At 44.0% G+C, this 21,078-nt stretch overlaps 1 protein-coding gene across 1 annotated transcript; it reads left to right on the top strand.

Annotated features, from left to right (window-relative positions):
* Positions 1 to 39: 39 nt before the first annotated feature.
* On the top strand, positions 40 to 20,077 carry RNMT (RNA guanine-7 methyltransferase). The gene is made up of 12 exons (XM_079982964.1): positions 40 to 142; positions 1,435 to 1,691; positions 1,863 to 2,111; positions 3,295 to 3,415; positions 4,250 to 4,372; positions 6,030 to 6,145; positions 6,675 to 6,856; positions 7,933 to 8,097; positions 8,917 to 9,034; positions 10,418 to 10,519; positions 11,497 to 11,530; positions 19,137 to 20,077. Exons 2-12 carry the CDS (start codon positions 1,467 to 1,469, stop codon positions 19,172 to 19,174), a joined length of 1,473 nt encoding a protein of 490 aa, XP_079839090.1. The 5' UTR covers positions 40 to 142; positions 1,435 to 1,466; the 3' UTR covers positions 19,175 to 20,077.
* The last annotated feature ends 1,001 nt before the right edge of the window (positions 20,078 to 21,078 follow it).

Below are 21,078 nucleotides of genomic sequence, written 5' to 3'. Positions count from 1 at the left end.
TGGCACGTACGCCCAAGTAGGCGTGCCCGCCCACTTCTTACGGAGGAGGAGGAGGAGGAGGAAGGCGCGCGTGGGTGACCCGGATGCAAAACTGCGCCTCGTTTCCTGAGAGCGGGACGGTAGAAAAACTCAACTTTGGCGGGTGAGGAAGGTGGCTGCGCAGCGGGGCCGCTCGCAGGGTTTGAGGTTCGGGGCGGAGAGGCGTCGGCGGCGTCCTCGTGGCCGGGCAGAGTTAGGCGCGCTGTGCCGGGCGTAAGTTTGGGCCTACGCCGTCGCCGCCTCCTCGCACCGCTTCGTTTTTCTGAGGCCTTATAGGAGAAACGGTCGGTGGTGGGGGAGGGGAAGAGTTGTGGCTATTTGAATAATAATAACGGGCCTCTTTCTCGCCTCTCCCTTCATCCTGGTGTGTGAGAGGCCTCTGGAATCGGGGGCGGGAGGTTTCCACGCAATGGGACCCGCGAAGGGAGCGCCTGTAGCTGTTGGGCCCGACAGCCCTGCGTTGCGGGGCCCGTAGTTTTTGCTCGCGCTCCGGAGCTGCGGTTTCAAACCCTCGGTTCAGAGCGAAGTGAAGGGCTGCTTACTTCTGCTTTGGCCTGGTTCCCAGGAAACTTAGGCAGTCTTCAGTCTGAACGTGATTTTTGCTGGGAGTTATCTCCTTGAGCACAGCGGGCCTCCCCCCCCCCCCGCCCTTTTCGAGTAGGCGTGCATGGCATTGTTTGGGATGTGGAGGTGGTCGTTCCCTTTAATGGCAAACTCAACTGAGGGGCGCTCGCGGGATTGTAGACCACCGAAACAAAAAGAGATGAGCAGCCTCAGGGAACCCCCAAGTTTGCAGGCATACAAAAATTAATAAATGGGAGTTTGTATGGAAGTTATGGTCAACCTCCCCCAGCTGCCCAGTGGTCACAATAATACTAGGCGGGGGACACAGTAATGGAATAGACCATATTGGAAGATAGCAAAATACACAAGAGAGCATAATAATACATATTGCTAAACAGCCTGTTTGTCTTGGCCAAGGGCTTTGTGGGAAGAAGTTTGGATTGCTGAGATAGATGCTTTAAGTACAGTAGATATTTCCACGAACTATTTTTCTCATGGAAAATGTAAATGCCACCTTGAGTCTTTGTCTTTCGACTTTGCCTTTGTCTTTGTCTTGAGTCTTTGTCTTTCGACAAAGAGGCTCAATACACAAATGATTTTTTTATATATATAAAAAGATTTAAGATTTAAACATCTTGGGATTCAAAATCAAGTTAGGCACAAATGATAACATTTTAGCATTCCGATTTTAAACATAACAAGAACTCCATTTAACATGCAGTGTAATACCATAACCACATCCGGTTTATCATGTTAATTATATCAATTATAACAGAGTGGGGGTCTGAAGACTTGTCTTACAACAGAAAAGATATAACTTTCTGTTTGCAGATATTTATAACACAATAGTATTTATTGGAAGCATGGCTGAGTTACTAGACAGCGGAAAGAAAAAAAGAAAGAAATTTGAAGAAGCTGATAGCGCAACTGCTAAGGACTCAAAGGCTGATTCCTCTATCATAGCAAATGATGGTAAAACCTCTACTAAATGTGATGAAGATAAGGGAGATGGGAGTGCTCTTGATGAAAAAAGACTGAAAAAGATGAAATTTGAATCTGAATCTGAAGAGGTTCCTGCAGATAAAACGGTGAGTGTTTCAAACAGCAATTTTGAAGCCCTTTTCTCTTTTAAGCATTTGTGCACTGTAGGCAGAAAATGTCTGTTTAGTTGTAACACACATTGATCAAGGTCATCAACTTTATATACAGATTGAGCTAAGGAATTTTTCTTCCATACCAACATGACTCTCTTTCCACAGGCTAGTGTTACTGACACAGCCAGTTTGGGGGTTCCAGAAGCTGGAAAGAACTTGGTTGAAGAAGCAAAGAGAGATGCTTCCCCAGACCTAGAGATAAAGCCTGCTGTCACGGTGGAAGAAAATAAAGCAGCAATAAATAAAGAATCTTGTGACACAACTGAAAAGGAAGATGTCAGTGCTGTGGACAGCAGGAGAGCAAGAAAAAGAAGAGGGGATCCTGATCTTGATCAAAGCCCAACAAAGAAAAGAGTAAGTGTTTCCATAGCAAACTGAACTGTAGCAGCACTAATAGGAAAAAAAATAGCTAGTCTTTATTTCCTTAATCCAGGGACGTGTTTCCTTATTCCTCTGGATGTTTTTGGACTACAGTTTCCATAGTCTCTTATTGGCTATGCTTGGGGCTGAAGGGAGTTGGAGTCCAACATCATCTAATGGTTCACAGGCTTCCTACAGACTTCGTCTTTGTTTGCATTCATGTGTCATGACAAAACATAGACAAATGGCTCCTGCTTGGCTCTTCCTGGTACAAGAAACAAATTGTGACTCCCGACTTAGCATTACATCTGAGCTGACTGTCTTATTCTTGCTGTATGGATTGCATGTGAAGCTAAGGTTTGATAGGTTGTAATGCTAAACAAGGATTCATAATTCTTTGATCACACGGTTGGAGAGTAAAGCAGGAACAATCTTTATGTTCACAATAAATGATTAAATTTGTCTTAATGGCATGCAGACTGAACATATGGATGATCTCCTGTTAAGACTGCTTGCTTGCATGATTGGACTTGCAGTTTCTCTTCTTGGTTCTCCAGCTGGGTATCTACAAGTTCTAAAACAGATTTTGGAAAGGTTCCTCCAACCCTTGGGAGCAGATTTTGGGAGCGCACCCAGCAGGAAGTGGGTGAAAGGAAAAGTTTCACTGCATAGGTCAACTCCTGCTTGTGCTACATTGGATCTCGCCCTATGTGCTGTTTAATCTTAGGAATTTTGTATGAAACAGTACTTTTATATGTTTATTCCTAAAAAAAAAATCCTTCTGGGTGGGGTAGGAAGCTGGAAGAAGCTGGACAGAGTTCAAGGTAATCTCATTAGTTACATGAGACATGCTATTATTTTTATAGTACTATTAACTTTCCAAGGTTATTTAAGTTACAGTATTTCTAAGGTTTTTTAAGTACAATAATTTGTTGATCATCTAGTAACGTTCTTATTTACCAAGTGATTTCATTCTAGATTTCTACATCAAAACCAGATACTCTACCTACAAATCAGTGGTGGTGTTGTTTTATGTTTGTATAAAGCTTATTTTTTTGTACTGTTCATAGTGCATAATGTGCTGTTCATAGCACATAATGCTACCACTAAGTAGCAAATGAATGCATATAAAGCCTCATATTTTTCACTTTATCTTTTATTTGATGTTCTTGTGCAGCATACTGAAACTGTAGCAGCACATTATAATAAGCTTGAAGAAGTTGGATTGGAACAGCGTAGTATGAGTCGCATTTTCTATCTTCGGAATTTTAACAACTGGATAAAGAGTGTGCTCATTGGTATGGCTATATATTTTGATATATATATATACTTCTAGTGTATTCATATTTTCAGATGCTACTTTGTTGGGATTGAAGAAAAAGCTACATTAGTAGTACAGTTAGGTATGGTGGGTCAGATCTTGCACTTGATTTTTGAATCCCAAATATGAAACCTAATATCTAAAGCAAAAGAACCATTATAATATTAACACGTTTACTCTGTGCAGTGCTCCTTAATGTAATACTAATTTATTGTTTGAGTGATTTGAGTGAATTCTATGATTGAGTGCTGGACTAGGGCCTGGAGTTTACTGGATGATATTGAGCTAGCCACTTTCTCTAAGCTTAACCTGCCTCACAGTGTTGTTAGGATAAAATGAAGAAAACCATGGCTGTCACCTTGAGACGGCATATGAATGTAGTAATAAATAAAATAATTACACTATATTTAGATATGTGTTTCCTACATCTATTGGGGTCTCTGGCTCTCAGTTTTAAGTGCTATGAACTTGTAATTGCAAAATTATTGTGAGCTAAACTACAATATTTTTTCTTTAAGAGATAACAAAAAATAGATGCCAAACCTATACATTTACCTGGGAATAAGTTCCAGTGAATTCAGCAGAACTTATTTCTGAATAGGCATGCATAGGATAGTATTGTAAATGCCTTTTCCATGCTTACATTTTAAATTTATCTCAGACAAATGAATTTTCTTTGCTTTTAGTGGAGTGCAACTTTTTGTTTAAGTTACTCATGAGATGGTAAAACTCCCAGAATTACAAAAGGAAATGCACAATAGATATATTTTTTTATTTATGCTAAAGATTTTATGTGTCTTTTCTTTCCTAGGTGAATTCCTTGAGAGGGTGCGGCAAAGAAAGCAAAGCATTGCAGTTTTAGACTTGGGATGTGGCAAAGGTGGGGACTTGCTAAAATGGAGAAAAGGCAGAATTAGTAGGCTTGTGTGTACAGGTAAGAAGGCAAATTTGATATGGGTTTATTATTCATAAAACTCAATTTTTTAGCAACTAAAAATTCCCATTGCAAGCCAAGTTTCTTCCGGTATATGGGTACCTCCATAGAAGAGTCCTCCTGCTTGCCTGAACCTACCAGCCTTGCCATGGCAAGGATACATGGAACAGAGACTTCGTGGATTATCTTAAGGGTTTGGCAGTTTCATTTTGTTCTGTATCTTCTTCGCAAGGAACTTGATTTAAACACTGAATCACTTAATATTTGGAAATGCATAAACTGTTATTTCAGTTCCAACTATTTAGCAGAACTGGTCTGCAATGCCATTAGCCAGGCTTTGCCAACCTGATGCCCTAAGAATATTAGATATGCATTTCCAATTAGGCCTAATCAGCATAGGATGATGGAAATTGTAGTTCAATAGCATATGGAGGGCCACATGTTCAGCATTGATGCCATATATGGTATATGATATATCATATGTCATCTGCTTACGTTGAAAAACTCTGCAATTGTCTTTAATTGTCTTTAATTTAGCTGTTAGCATTCCAGTACTGTATTTTCATAGCAAGTTACAAAAAGTTATACAGAAACAATAACAAACAGAATGCCCCCTCCATCCCTTACCAATTTGCTCTGTCTCTATGCTAGATACGCATTCCAGGGCTTGACCTTTGGAAGTTGCTATTTCATTTAATGTGATTGCAGCTTGAATTCTTCATTGTTTTGGCTTGAGCTGCTTGTCCTTTTTAAGTTCAGGTATTTTACAATTATTATATCCTGTGGTATGGCAAGCGCTATTTTTAGTAAAAATTCACTCTGCAAATTACTTAATTGAGATGGCTCCTGGGGTTGTCTTCAGATTTAATGTAAAACTTTATCTGTGAAGACATCTACTCAAATAGCTTGCTGAGATTTCTTTAATTCTGAAAGACGAGGTTGCAGTGTTAAGAGTGGTTTTCAAGTCTTTTGTTCAGATATGGTTGTTTATTGCTTTCAGGAATACTTTTCTGCAGCTATTCAAAAGTCTAAATTAGGGTTTTCCACGGCTGTCACCCCTTATATTTGTATTCACTGCCTGCTTAGTATAACTGACATGATTACTTCCTTTAGCTCACTAACAATAAATGGTAAAAAGCAACCCCAGTATTGACCTAGAGATGGCAGCACAGCCTCCTTTTTGTTTTCAAAAACATGTGTAAATAGTTGTGTTAGGTAAGCATTCTTAAAAAGTTTTTTATGGTCAGAATAAAATTACTAATAGTCATTTTCTTCACAGCATTAAGAATCCAAATTGAAAGTTGTCATGTTACAAAAAAGTAGTGTACTAAACCATTTTTTTTTAATTAAAAACTTTTGAGTTAAGCCAAGAATGTGACACAGTTCTAGTTTTAAGAAAAATACACATCTCTTCCTCATGTAAATATTTAATATTAAATTATGAAATCTTTTTGCACATAAGGTGCAAATGCTTTTCTTTGTTTCCTAAGTGTTTTGGTTATGTACAGTGATTTTTTAGCATACCCTATGCAGATCTCTGAGTAGTTGTGATAAGCAGTTGCCAAATAAAATACTTTTAGCCTTCAATTATATACTTGCCTTCTCCTGCTTTACAGCTTTCTGAAGAGTTTTTTGATTATGCTTTTTTAAAAAATAGATATTGCTGATGTTTCCGTACAACAGTGTGAATCGCGGTACTATGATATGAAAAACCGTGGTCGTCAAAATGAGAGAATATTTAGTGCAGAATTTATAACTGCTGACAGCACAAAGGTATAGTTATTCCATGTTTTTTAAAATTAATGGTGGGTGTCTAAAATGTAAATGAAGGGAAAGGTTAGAAAACAAATGTGTAGAAGGAAACCAGCCATTGCATTATTTTCTACATGATTGCATAGTTAAAAGACAAGGTCTGCATGAAAGGATTACTTCTTTGATAGGGTCACTTTATCAGGAACTCTAAATAAGTTAGTGTAACTATTCTTTTATGTGCTGTAGTGCAGATTTCCCCCTAAAAATAATTTATCTCCAATATTGGTGTTTTCTTTCCAGCAAGAAATATTTTTAGTTTTAGTTTTTAGTTCCTAACATTGGAGATAGGAAAATATAATGGGTTGCAGTGATTTAACTTGCAGGTTGTCAGTTGAAAAGAGCAGAAAAATAATAAGACAACTTTAGGTTTGTGCCTCCTAGATTAAAAAACTGTGTTTTTGTGGTAAGCATACTGGAACAATGCAATTGTTTTCCCATCCCAATTTTTTCCTAACAGCAAAAATAAACAATTCTCTTCTGTTTGTCTTAGGAACTTCTCTCCAAAAAGTACAATGATCGAAACATCCACTTTGACATTTGCAGTTGTCAATTTGTGTATCATTATTCTTTTGAGACATATGAACAAGCTGATATGATGCTTAGAAATGCCTGTGAAAGACTTTGCCATGGAGGATATTTTATTGGCACAACTCCAGATAGCTATGAACTTGTGTAAGTATGTATGAATGATGTTTTTAGATAATAATTGGGGGTGGATACTTTTTAGACTTCGTGTAGCATATTTACACATGTAAGCTTGTTGAGGACTCTTGGGAGAACTAATGTTGTACTGATACATTAGAATAGCACAGTCACCCACCTTATACACCTGCAAGTGTTTGTTAGGTCTCTTGTCTGCAGTTTTTCCACACTTTCCATCCCACACCTGCCTCAAAATACAACAGTTAGGACATGAAAAGGAATAAACTTTCTCCATAGGTTTTGCCAGACTGTAGCCACAAAGAAAGTCTGGCGTCCTCAAGAAAATTCCAGGCCCTCTCCTTGAATTTCCATCTTTTGTCTGCAATAAGTCTGGAGATTTTATTCTACTATCTAATAATTCACTTGCCAGCAAATGCAAAGGCCCCTGACTACCTAGTCCAAATATATGCAATTTAGCTAGATGTGCATTCTGGCAGGCAGGGCAGAGTATCTTGGTCTGCCATAAATATTGGAAGTACAGTTGTACCTCTGGTTTCGTACTTAATTCGTTCTGGAGGTCTGTTCTTAACCTGAAACTGTTCTTAACCTGAAGCATCACTTTAGTTAATGGGGCCTCCTGCTGCTGTGCCGCCGGAGGAGCATGATTTCTCATCCTGAAGTAAAGTTCTTAACCCAAGGTACTATTTCTGGGTTAGCGGAGTCTGTAACCTGAAGCGTATGTAACCCAAGGTACCACTGTATTATCATAAGTCAGCTGAAGAAGGCCAGCAACCTCACTGGTGCAGTTAAAAGCAAGATTATCTGACTGGCCCAAATATTTGGTTAATCTTTTTTCCAGTTATTTAAATTCATAAAAATGAATCAGGGAGATACATATTACTGAAGTTACATTATATACAGGAAGTTAATATATTGCTCTAAATAGTCCTGGGATAGGATTTTATCATTGTTTTACTGTATCTGACTTCATTAGTGAGGTTAGAGATATGTAAACAGGCCCATACTGTTGTGTTATGTTTCAACAAAAGAGTTAGACGGTTTTGTGGGTTTTTAATTCCATGTCGATTTTTATTATGCTGTCATAGAAAGCGCCTTGAAGCTTCAGAAACAGACTCTTTTGGGAATGAAATATACACAGTGAAGTTTCAGAAGAAAGGAGATTACCCCTTGTTTGGCTGCAAGTATGATTTTAACCTGGAAGGAGTGGTTAATGTGCCAGAGTTCCTAGTCTATTTTCCATTGCTGGTAGAGTAAGTTTTTATGTTTTACCTTTTATTGTGTGTGTGTGTGTGTGTGTGTGTGTGTGTGTGTAAATGAAAAATGGTTGCTAGAGGAGTGCTATGTCAGCTTTTAGCCACTTGAGCTAAAATGTGGTAATTTGGAGGTTGGTCCATCATATCCTAGATATTTGAACAAAATCTGACATGCCCTTCCTTTTTCTTGGCATCTTGTTAAAGCCATGATACTTGGTTCTACAGGGCCATGGTATCCAGTTTTGTCTTCTATACTGCATAGCTGTTTTGCTTCCTTTCTGTGCCAGGTTCCCTCTTCTCCCCTGCTTATTATTTCCACTATAATGGTTGTTTTCTGGTCTGTGTTTACTAAGGCACACCTGATCCTATTAAAAGTGTATCCATAGCTTGGATACATTGCCACAGTCCACATTGTACTTCAAGGACATGATTTATATAGGTATGCATTGGTGCCAATGCCTAAGCATTTCATAACTAATAATATTGAATATCTAACCCCCTGAGCTGCACTTTCAGGGTGTGGTTGCTGTTACAGTTGGGCATCAGTAGGTGTTTGCATGCTGTACTGTGTATGTATATATGATAATACATACGTATTTTAAATGTACAGTACTGTTACTAGTTTTTTTTTTAAAAAAAAACACATGTTCACATTAAGTAGTGGTGAATTTAGATGAGTTGCAATGTTTCTTATGATCTTGTATTGTGACACAGAAGTAGTTTTTGGAAATTTGAATGATGCTTTGATGATCACTCATAATTTGTGTTTTGTGCTAATTAAGCATTTATATTTCTAACAACATTTATTTTTCCTAGAATGGCCAAGAAGTATGGCATGAAACTAGTCTACAAAAAGACTTTCCGGGAGTTTTACGAAGAAAAGGTTAAGAATGAAGAACATAAAATTCTTTTGCAGCAAATGCTGGCATTGGAGGTTAGTTTTCAAATGCACATAGACAGATTTGTTCTAATTGTCAGCCTTGTCAATTGTTGCATTGCTTTTTGATAAACACTGTGCAGTAATTCTAAGACAAATTAATTTATATGTTTACTTAGGCTATACTAGTTATCCATCTTACATTGCATTTGAATGGGTTTGTGTTAGGTATGCTTTATTTCACGTACCCTGATATCTTGGTGTGTTCTTTCAATGTACAATCAGTGTGCAGACAATTACACTGCAGTTACATTTCTCATTTATTATAAACATGCTCACTTGGAAGTGTCTTTTTGATAATCTGTAGAACATAATTCTAAGTTGATGTACTGTACTTTGAATTCCTCCATTTCAAAACCTTCGGCTCATTGTAATGCTAATGGCCTACTTCTGCAATAAATAACAATAATTAAATAACGATCATTAGAAATCTAAAGGATCTTGTATTGCTACAAGTGTTGGGCATGTTACTAAGAGATTATATGATAGCTATCTTCAAATTCAGTGGTACCTCAGTTTTCAAACGTCTCTTGGAAATCGAACGGTTTAGTTTTTGAACGCCAAAAACCCGGAAGTAAATGCTTCTGTTTTCAAACGCACCTCGGAAGTTGAGCAGCTTCCACTGAGGTACCATGGTATTTTACTCAATTTTCTCTTTAAATTTGCAGACTGCCCTTTGTGCCTTGGTTTTCGAATGTTTCGGAAGTCAAACGGTCTTCCGGAATGGATTACATTCGAAAACCGAGGTTTCACTGTATCTAAATGGAAGATAGAGAAAGCTTGTTTTCTACTGCTCCAGTGGGTAGGACCAGAACCAATGGATTAAAATTACAAGAAAGAAAATTTCTGACTAAACATTAGGAAGAACACTCTAGTAGAATGAGCTGCCGAGGTTTTAAAACAGATGTTGGATGGCCATCCATCAGTGATTCTTTTGCTGTGAACTAGATGATTTGTATGAATCTGTGTCTTACACATCCCAGGCTGTGGTCTGAGGACACTCCTTTCAGAAGCTAAGCAGGTCTGGATCAGGCCATTGCATGGAGCATGCTTAGGAGCACAAGGTGAACCCCTATGAGTTTCATCATACAATAAATCAGAGCTATAAATGTGGAATGTAAGGTGACAGTGTTGGTGACACAGAATACATCTTTCATTGGGTCAACTACTAAATAGTATTTGGGGGCTTACAGTTGGAGCTGTTATGACTGGGTATAAATACCTCATTTCTTTGTCATTGTTAGCTCAAGGGCAAAGTAGGCATCAGTGCAGACAATTTGTGTCTGAATTTTCATTTGGGCAGGTACACAACAGTATTTTTTAGTTTGCCAGCCCTTGGCTATATTTGCAGTAATTCTGTATAATCTGTTTTTTTTCCAGAAATACCCTGCTGATGAAAGTTCCAGGCTGGTCTCAAATAAAAAAGAGGATTATGAGCATGCAGAAATGCTTAAGAATGGTGGGAAAGCCAAGTTACCCCTTGTAAGTATCAAGTATCCAGTCTCTGGAGCAGATCAGGCTGCTTTGCAGCCCATTCTTTGCCTTCTGTGTCTCAACACTTGGCAAAGCTTATGCATGTTGGGTTGGGTCCATGGAACTGAAAAACTCAGGATAGTGCCCTGAAAATCATTGATGGCCATGTGCTAAGTGGAAAAGAGCATACCTTCCTGATAGCGCCATTGTGAAGCAAGAAGTAGTGACAAATGCTGGCCACCAATGGTGCTGCTGGATTTCTGTTCTTTTGTTTCTGCAGAATTATGAAACTTCTATTGCCATTCTAATGCGCTTGAGTACTAATCTCTCTGGGCATTAGAGCAGCTGCAGGGAGGCCTGTGCAGGAGGTGTCCTCTCATTGTTGCTTTGAAAGTTTTCATCCTTGAAAGGAGAAGGAAATGTGCTATATTCCCTTTTGTTTGGCATCTGAACTTTGGCAATTACAGCAGACTTATTTCTGAAGAGATAGTCCATAGTCATAATCTATGGTGCTCAAAATCGTATAGTATCAGCTTTGCAAATTAATCTATAAAAGCTATTAATATATAACTTTACTAGATAGCCTGCCCACCACATACTAATGTGCAAGTCATTTGCATCCTTAAAATAAAAGAGAAACTGCTTGATTACAAAAACTCATGTGTCTCCTTCCCTGAATGTGCAATCAGGCATAGCTAAGTATATAATAAACCCGCCCCTTTACAGTGAGATACTTCAACTCACTGGTTGATCACCTTCTAAATGTGCTAACAGATCTTTCCCTTTCATTGAGAATACTGAAGTACAGTGGTGCATGTTTTGGCTTTCTGAAATCTGAAACTATTATTGATATCTGAAGCATTAAAATATTGCAGCAGGAAGGAATAGTTTGTCCCTGGAGAGAGAGAGAGAGAGATTCCTGCTAATTGCTTAAAATGTATACAATAATTTGCTGTCTGTAAATGTGACATTTTCTTTCTTTCAAGGGAACCCTGAGTAAATCTGAATGGGAGGCAACAAGTACGTACTATAACTGATGTTTAAATATTACTGTCAGAGCCACCCTGGGTCCCAGCTCACAAGAGACCAAAGTCCAGTCCAAGTTATATACAAAAGGTTTTATTGAAGATCATTGTCGTCATTACATCCAAACTCCGTGGCTCCGCATCTGTTACCCTTAGATGTTAGAAGTCCCCTCTGAGTCCGTCCCTCCCCTACACCAGTTTAAGAGGCTTGTGCTGCTCCACCTTTTCCTCTCCTTCCTTTTCCGCAGGGTCTTCCTGCCCCCCTGTGTTCCCTCTTTCCGGGACTCCCCAGAGGCTGAGTCTTCTCCTGCCTGCTGCCCCCTCCTTCGTGCTTTAGCACCAGGCTCCTCCCCAGAGCTCTCCCCACTTCCGCGCGCCTCCACATTTGAACTTGGCGCGCGTACGTTGCTCCTGACCTTCCTTTCAACAGCCACACTGCTCCCGGTACTGCTTTCCGCCCCTTCCGGCAGGACGTCTTGCCCCGATCTCCTTCCCCCCTCTGCTCCTTGTTCTGTTCCTCCCGACACACTGGTAACTCCACCCTCTTCACTCCGTTCCGGTGGAGAAGCCGGTCTCGATCTCCAACTCCCACTGGCGGTTCCCCCTACGTTCCCCTGCTCCTGACTGCTTCCCCTTTGGGCTCCCCTTGGCTTGACCAGGGGGGCTCCCTTTTGGGAATCCTCCGATTCACTGGACGGACTCATGGACCATCTCGGGTCATTGTCGTCCTCTTCCTCGTCAGGCTGGAATCCTTCTCCCTCACTCTCGGTCTCCTCCCTCCTCTGCGCCTCTCTCCCTGAACCCCTGACATCCATCCCCCCCTCGAAGCCCCCCCTTCCCCCCTCCCCCCCATCGGGTGCGGGTTGTGGGAACTGCAGCTCCTCGGAGGTAGATGCAGGATACAGTTCGGCTACGTCCATGACCTCTGCTGGCAGCTCGGTGTACGTGTGTTCGAATTCGGGTTCTTCACCCAAAATGTTCGCAGTTCCCTCTTCCATTGCTACTTCGTCTGGTGCTGCCGACCAAGGCCCCTTCAGCCATTTCTTGCGCCAGGCTTCCTCTGGTTGCTCATCCCACCAATAAGAGGGCTCTGTGTCCACCCCCGAACACGATCCCCTGGGCGAGTTTGAGTTCGGCGTTCTTTCCTCGGCTGAAGAAAAGCCGTGGAAAGTGCTGCCTGAACATGTGGGGGTAAAGAGCCAGTCATCGAAGTACTCGGCTGGCATGGGTCTATGTGGGAAAAGGGCATGGAACTCGTCCTTTAAAAGAGGTTCGTCTAAAGCGTAGTCCGGCACCCACCCACTGGCACTGACTGGTGCACCCTCTCTGACTAGAAAGTATTCTATTCCCTCTTCCCCCCATCTCGAGTCCAGGATCTCTGTGACCTCGTTGAGTGGTTCGACCCTAGGCGATCCCTCCCTCCTAGGTGACTCTGTGCGTGGCTGCGGTACTGTTTCAGACTCCTGAAACCTGTGCGGGGCCTTGTAGGGAGTGAGCACCGACCTATGAAAAACCGGGTGGACTCTGGAACCTTCGGGGAGGGCCAGTCGAAAAGCCACTGGGTTGATCTTAGCCTCCACCTGGTATGGTCCTAGCTGCCTGTGCCCTAGCTTCTTCTTGGCCAACGACTTGGTTGGCATCGCCTGGGCCGCTAACCACACCCAGTCCCCCACCTGGATGTCCTCTCCCACTCTTCTGCCTTTGTCTGCCTGCACCTTATATGCTTGTTTGGCTAGCTCCAAATGTCTCCGCAGCTCCTCGTGCACCTCTTGTAGTTCTGCAGCGAACTGGTCGGCCTCTTGCGGCTCCCCCTCTCTTGGTGCTACGAACCCCGGGAAGGTCCTGGGATGACGTCCATTGTTCGCGAAGAACGGCGTCACCCCCGTCGACGCATGCTTCGTGTTGTTGTAGGCAAACTCCGCCATCGGTAGGTAGTCCACCCAAGCTGTGGGTCGCTGATTTGCATAACATCTCAGGTACTGCTGCATGATCGCGTTGACCCTCTCGGCCTGGCCGTTGGTTTGTGGATGTCTTGCCGACGCTAGGTTGATCTTGACGCGCAGGATACCTAGGAGCTTCTGCCAAAAATTGGAAATAAACTGGCGCCCCCTGTCGGACAGGATGGCCCGCGGCAGCCCATGCGCCCGGAACACGTGGTCGATGAAGAGCTTGGCGGTCTGTTCCGCCGTCGCCACCTTCGCGCAGGGAATGAAGTGCGCCATCTTGGTGAACAAGTCCACCACCACCAGTACCGCCGTCTTGCCTCTGGAACTGGGCAGGTCAGTGACGAAGTCCAGCGCCACCCTCTCCCACGGTTGCTGTGGTGTTTCCAGTGGTTCCAGCAAGCCCGCCGGCTTCTGGTGTACTGGCTTGGACCTCTGACAAGTGTCACATCTGGCGACGTACTCCGCTACTTCTCCTCGCATCTGGGGCCACCAAAAGTCCCTGGCCACCAGTTCTATTGTCTTCTCCCTGCCGAAATGGCCCGCACTGGGAGCGTCGTGCAACTGCTGCAGAACCTTTGCTCGGAGCTCGTCGCTCGGCACGTAGAGGGCACCCTTGCGAGTTAACAGTCCGTCGCGTAACTGGAACTCATCGTCTCTCAGCGAACCCCTACGCAGCTCCTCTATTTTGGATTGTGCAAACTGATCTACCTGCAACGCGCGTCGCACTGCGTCCAGGTCGACAGCGATGGCAGCGCACGCCCACGCCTGCGGTGCAAAAATGTGCCTGGCTGCTATTGGCGCCGCTTCCTCAAGATATTGCGGTTTCCTGGAGAGCGCATCGGCTATAACGTTGGAGTCCCCTGGGACGTACTCTATCCTGAAGTCGAAATCCGCGAAGAACTCTGCCCAGCGCATGTGTCTTTGGCTCTGGAGTTTCGCCGTGCGCCAATACTCTAAATTCTTGTGATCCGTGCGGACCTGCACTGTGTGCTTGGCTCCAATGAGGAAATGTCGCCACGCTTTGAACGCTGCGTGAATGGCTAACAGCTCCCTGTCCCATATGGTGTAGTTTTGCTCCGCTTTGCTGAGCTTTCTGGAGTAAAAGGCACCGGGTCTCCAGTTTCCATGTGGATCTTCTTGCAGGAGTACGGCTCCAACCGCTCTGTCTGACGCGTCGGTCTCTACTCGTATGGGCTTGCCTGGATTCACGTGCAGCAGCTGCTCCTCGGAGGCGAAAAGGCTTTTAAGCTTCTGAAAAGAGCGCTCCGCCTGTTCCGTCCACACGAACCTCTTTTTCTTGGAACTGAGAGTGTCCGTGATCGCTGCCGTCTCCTTTGCAAAACCTCTGATGAATTTGCGGTAGAAGTTGGCGAAGCCGATGAATCTTTGGACTTCCTTCCGATTGCGAGGGCTCTTCCAGTCCAACACCGCGCGGACCTTGGCGCTGTCCATGGCCAGCCCCTTGTCGGACAGCTTGTAGCCTAGGAAATCCACGTCCGTCACATCAAACTGGCACTTCTCTAACTTGGCGTAGAGCTTGTTCTCCCGTAGTCTCTGCAGGACTTCCTTTACGTCCTTCTCATGGGCCTCCTCCGTTTCCGAAAAGATCAGGATGTCGTCGAGGAAACACACGCATTTCTTGTAGAGAAGTCCCGCTAGCACGTGATGCATAAATGCTTGAAAGACGTGAGATCCATTTTGGAGACCAAATGGCATCACTCTGTATTCGTACGTGCCCAGAGGCGTGAACATGGCCGTCTTCCACTCATCGCCCTCCCGGATGCGTATGAGGTTATACGCTCCACGCAGATCCAATTTGGTGAAGATCTTCCCCTTCCTTACGGTTGCCAGGAGATCATCTATCTTGGGCATGGGGAAGGCCTTGGGTTTGGTCTTACCGTTTATGAATCGATAGTCCACAATGAGTCTTTTTTGGGGCGTGTCCTTTTTCTTTACAAAGAAAACAGGACTGCCCCCCACCGCTTTCGATTCTCGGATGAATCCGCGCTTCAAATTGTGCTCTATGAACTCCCTGAGTTCTTGCATCTCGTCCTCAGACATGGAATACAGCTTTGCAGTCGGCAACTGCGCCCCTGGCACCAGGTCGATGGCACAATCATAAGGCCTGTGGGGCGGCAACTGGTCAGCTTCCTTCTCGCAGAAAACCTCCAGGAACCCCTCGTACTTGCGGGGTACTGCCTGCACCATGCCAAGTTGCAACTGCTGCTCAGCTCCCTCCTCCTGGCTGGACTGGATGCAATGTTGAGCACAGTACGATGAGCAAAAGGTGATCTGCCGTTGGTACCACGCTACAGCAGGACTGTGTCTCTCCAGCCAACTCATGCCTAATACTATAGGCGTGTCTGAAAGGCGGGTGACATTGAAGCTGATGACTTCTCGATGATTTCCAATCCTCATCACCATGGGAGGCGTCTGTTGCACAACTTGTCCTCCTAGCAATTTCCTGCCATCCACCGTGACTACGTTCAGAGGTGTTGTCGCTGGCAGAAGCGCTATGCGATGCTGCTTGACAAAGTGCGTCCCCACAAAATCTGCGTTGCTCCCAGAATCAATCGTGATGGGGACTTCCAGGGTGGTTCCATTCGGCAACTGAAGTGTTGCAGTGAGCTGCACCGCTGGCTTGGGTGGCAAAGGGTCTGTGCGTTGCAAAAGCGCTGGGGACTGCTCTACAGATTCGCCTGGCTGAGCCCCAGCAGCTCTGCTTCCAGCCAGGCACTGTCGTTTCCCTGAGGTTGCTCTGCTTGCATCATTTCTGCTGCAACAGTTGCTAAAGCTGCAGTGTGTTTCTGCAGCCTCTGGGGACACTCTTTCGCCATGTGCTGTGCACTGTCGCAAATGTAACACTTCCTGGTCCCTCTAGGAGGCTGTGCCTTTACTGCACCGGAAGCTGGGGCTCTGGCTGTTGCTTGAGCCTTAGCACCACCAAGTTCCATGGGCTCCTCCCCCTGCCTTCCCAGTGGCGAAGGATGTGACTGACTGAACTCCCTGGGGATGAAAGAAGACGTCCTCGCTGGTGGCCGCACCTGACGTTCTTCCTCAGTGTGCCAAGGACGTCCCTCGTGCCTTATCCCAATCGCCAAAGCCCTCTGCACAAGCTCCTCCAGGGTCTGGGGTCTGTCTCCCCTGGCAAGTTCATCCTTAATGGGACCGCTGAGCCCCTCCCAGAACAAATCCCTCACAGGTGCACCATCCTTCTCCCAGCTTAGCGCAGTCAGTAAAGCAAAAAATCTGGAATGGTACTGACGCACAGTGGCTTTGCCTTGCCGCAATCCAAAAATTTCCCTGCGTGCAAGATCCACATCTACAGTTGACTGGAAGCAGGCATCCATTGCTTTAATGAATTCATCTGCATCGCGGCGGGCAGGGCCATCTTCACGCCACAAATTGCGCAACCAGTCTCTGGCCGGCCCATGCAAGTGAGAAACAATAAACCCCACTTTCTCCTCCTCATCTTTAAAGTCATGACGAAGCAAGTGCAATGCATACAAAACGTCTGCTCTGAAACTGGGGTAGTGCTTCAGGTTCCCATCGAAGTGGGTGACTAGTCTGCCCCCCCTCCGTCCAAGTCCAATCCCTTCTGATCTGGACCCTGGGAACCCTTCCCTGCTTGCACGTTCCCACCTGGTTTGCAGGTCCTGGCAGCGCTTCTCCATTTCGTCATGCTTCTTCTGAGACGCAAGGACTGCAGCAGTGAGTTCGGAAACTGTAGTTCGCAGAGCTGTCAACTGCTCCTCCGCACTCATGGCTGTCACCGTTCGTGAGCTTTGCAAAAAAAAATTTTTGCGTTCTTTGGAGGGGACTTACTGTCAGAGCCACCCTGGGTCCCAGCTCACAAGAGACCAAAGTCCAGTCCAAGTTATATACAAAAGGTTTTATTGAAGATCATTGTCGTCATTACATCCAAACTCCGTGGCTCCGCATCTGTTACCCTTAGATGTTAGAAGTCCCCTCTGAGTCCGTCCCTCCCCTACACCAGTTTAAGAGGCTTGTGCTGCTCCACCTTTTCCTCTCCTTCCTTTTCCGCAGGGTCTTCCTGCCCCCCTGTGTTCCCTCTTTCCGGGACTCCCCAGAGGCTGAGTCTTCTCCTGCCTGCTGCCCCCTCCTTCGTGCTTTAGCACCAGGCTCCTCCCCAGAGCTCTCCCCACTTCCGCGCGCCTCCACATTTGAACTTGGCGCGCGTACGTTGCTCCTGACCTTCCTTTCAACAGCCAGACTGCTCCCGGTACTGCTTTCCGCCCCTTCCGGCAGGACGTCTTGCCCCGATCTCCTTCCCCCCTCTGCTCCTTGTTCTGTTCCTCCCGACACACTGGTAACTCCACCCTCTTCACTCCGTTCCGGTGGAGAAGCCGGTCTCGATCTCCAACTCCCACTGGCGGTTCCCCCTACGTTCCCCTGCTCCTGACTGCTTCCCCTTTGGGCTCCCCTTGGCTTGACCAGGGGGGCTCCCTTTTGGGAATCCTCCGATTCACTGGACGGACTCATGGACCATCTCGGGTCATTGTCGTCCTCTTCCTCGTCAGGCTGGAATCCTTCTCCCTCACTCTCGGTCTCCTCCCTCCTCTGCGCCTCTCTCCCTGAACCCCTGACAATTACTATAATAGTTCAGTATTGTATTTTATTCCCCCAAACTTGTTCTATAGCTGTCAGGCTAGTTTGTTTTTAAAATGTAAGAATTTCTCCAGCAGGAACTTCTTATGAGGGTATCTGCTAAGTACAGAGTTTTCAGGAAAAACGGGCGATACATAGCTGCTATGTAAAAATGCCTCTAGATCACAACTTCATTCAGCTCAAGTACATCACAAAGTAAATTTAGTAGCAAAATTGTTAGCTAACCAAGATTTGTTCTTGGCTGTAGAGCTTGTGGTAAGCGAGGCTAGAGTTTAACCTCAAGCCCCAGTTCAGATGACATGGTAAGCCAAATGTTGGTTTAGCTGCTATGGGAGCACAAAGGACCAGACAGGTGTTGGAGTGACTACAATTTCCTCTCTGGGAATCTGCAGTTTGGTGATTTGGCTTACCATGGTGTGTGAACCAGGCCAGTATTTTTTCTATTAGGTATAGCCAGACAGCTTTGGTGCTATAATTTTTTTGCTTGCCTTTTGTTTTTGGATGCTCATAATAGCTGTCAGAGCTCTTATAAACAGAGCCGTGCCCTGTGTCTGGCCAAATACCGAACCAAATTGGGTTGACCCAGAATTTGGCTGGATCACGTTTGGGGCAGCCCCAAATCACTCCGAGTTGGATCAGGTCCACCTAAAGTGAAGTGGTATTGGCAGTAAGGAGAGAGACGGGAGAAGGAGAACTGCAGGCATCCTGCATGTGTCTTCTTTCCCCCTCCCAACCGAATGTTTATTTAGGATTTAAACCCCCGCCCAACCACCTGAATGTGCAAGTCCCTTGCATCAGTTGATAGGCTGTATCTGAGTGAGGTTGGTGGAATGGGTCAGATTGGGAGCAATCCAAAGCCCAGGAGCACCACTGGAACTCTTCAAGGCCCTATCACCAGTGGCCTCAGATTGGCAACCCTTGCTCTAAGCTCTATTAGATGGTTATATGTTGTCAGATTTGGTTGTTTATGAACAGAAATCTTTGAAACAGGAGAAGGTTAATGCTTTCTTTTTCAATTTTTTCCAGGTATATATTTGATTTTTGCCTTTGAAAAGCAGCAGTAAAAGAAGACCACAAAAACACAATTGAAGTGATCTAGCATCCAAAGTGACAGCTATTTTATATTTTTATGTTTAAAAGTGTGCAGGACACAACCAAATTGGGCAAGCTTACCTATGGTTTATGGTTGACTGTCTGTGACAGATGGAATTTTGTTTTGTGTGTCTGTCTATACACACATACACACACAATATGATTTTTTGTTTGGGGGGATGATTGGGTTCTTACTTTTAACAAAGGATACATTTCCTGAAATACTTCGTTTGCATTCAGATGCATTGGTTCATTACTGACTGCTTATAAACTTACAGCATGACAGTGATCACAGGATGAAGAAATTATAATGTAGCTTCCATCCAGATGGTAATCCAGCTATTGCCATACTCTTTCAATACCTTGACAAGCCAAGGTAGTAAAGGTCTTGGTAATTTATTGCAGATAGTAAGCTCTACATGCTGTTTAAGCTGCCCCCAAGTTTTGAAGTGTTCATCATGCAATAAGTGTTTATTTGAAATCGCCTGTTGTTCTGCTTCACAAAGTTGCAGACAAGCAAATTAGTAAATGTCAGCTGAATTCAAAACCACTGCACTCCATGGAAAAATAGCTGCCCCCATTCCAGAGCTATGTAACTGGGTGTCTCCTTTTAGAGGAGAAACCTTTGTCAACCAGTTTAAGTGAATGACGATGTGCTTGCATGCATGTGAGCTCTGTGCATCAGAATGCCAGACATCATTCATTGGTTGGGCTTTTTATCGCCACTCCACAGTGCAGTATTTTCAGTGTTAAATGTGGTTGATGTGTCAGATGGGGAAGTATTTGGAGGAACACGAATTTTGTTGTTTGTGCTCATTGGTGTGTAATTTTTCATAGTATGTGATCAAGATTAAATAGAATTCTGTTCTGTACAAGTGATATGTGTCTGAGTTTTGTTTCCTTATGACATGACTGTTTATGCATAATGGTCCAAAGAACTGAATGTGCAAGTAGCAAAACAGTCACTAAAATAACCCTTAAGAATTTTTGCCACCGAGAACTTTTGCAAACTAGCTGAGCTTTGGAAAGCAGCCCAGTAGAATAAAGTTAATTACATAGGGTGAAATTTAACATTACTGTGAGCCATTTTAGTGAATCTTTGAACAAGAGATCCTTCAAATATTTAGAGGAAGTAAACTGCACATCAGAACTGCTTTGCATGTCATGATTGTCCTTTGTGCATGTTTGTATCTTGCTGTGTGTGACACAATACATAACTCTACATATATATGGTAAAACACATGTTTGTGTTCATCGAACATGAGGGATATGTGTAAGGAATTGTTAATTGAATATTGCCTATAAGATTTAGGCTGTATAAACTCATGTCGAGACATATATCCTAAGGAAGCCTAATCAGAGCCCTGCAAAAGCATCCAGTCTTTTCAATGAAAGCAAAGATCTTTTGTTAAACAAGAACATGAAAGACTAAAGGAAATATGGTAGGAAGCACTTTGCAAAGGCAGAAATCAAGAGAGCCTAGAAGGTAACAGACCTCTATCAGATTGAGTGAGGACTGCAAGAAGCAGCCACAGTCCTGTAGATCACAGGAATACGCCTTTTATACCACCTGATTGTTTTAGATATAGATGTTAGGGATTGAACCTGGACAACTCTGTGGCCTCTGAACTTTGATTAAACTTCACTGTTGGAGGTTAGCCCTACCATCACTTGGTTTACAATGTGTATTTTCACCAATCGCCGGTGTTTTCTAGAGATCCCTCCTGAGCACATGAAATAAAGGAGACACAGCTGTAACATGTAATTTCAGTTATTCTCTGGTAGTTATTGAAAATTGCTCTGAAAATATCCTGAAAACAGTGAAGGGGAAGCTACTCCCCAAGAAAGTTTCAGCTTTAAAAATGGGCAATTGTTA

Source organism: Podarcis cretensis (assembly GCF_951804945.1).
Source record: "Podarcis cretensis genome assembly, chromosome: 7".
In the NCBI taxonomy this organism is placed as follows: Eukaryota; Metazoa; Chordata; class Lepidosauria; order Squamata; family Lacertidae; genus Podarcis; species Podarcis cretensis.
This window is presented reverse-complemented; position numbering and strand designations above follow the sequence as displayed.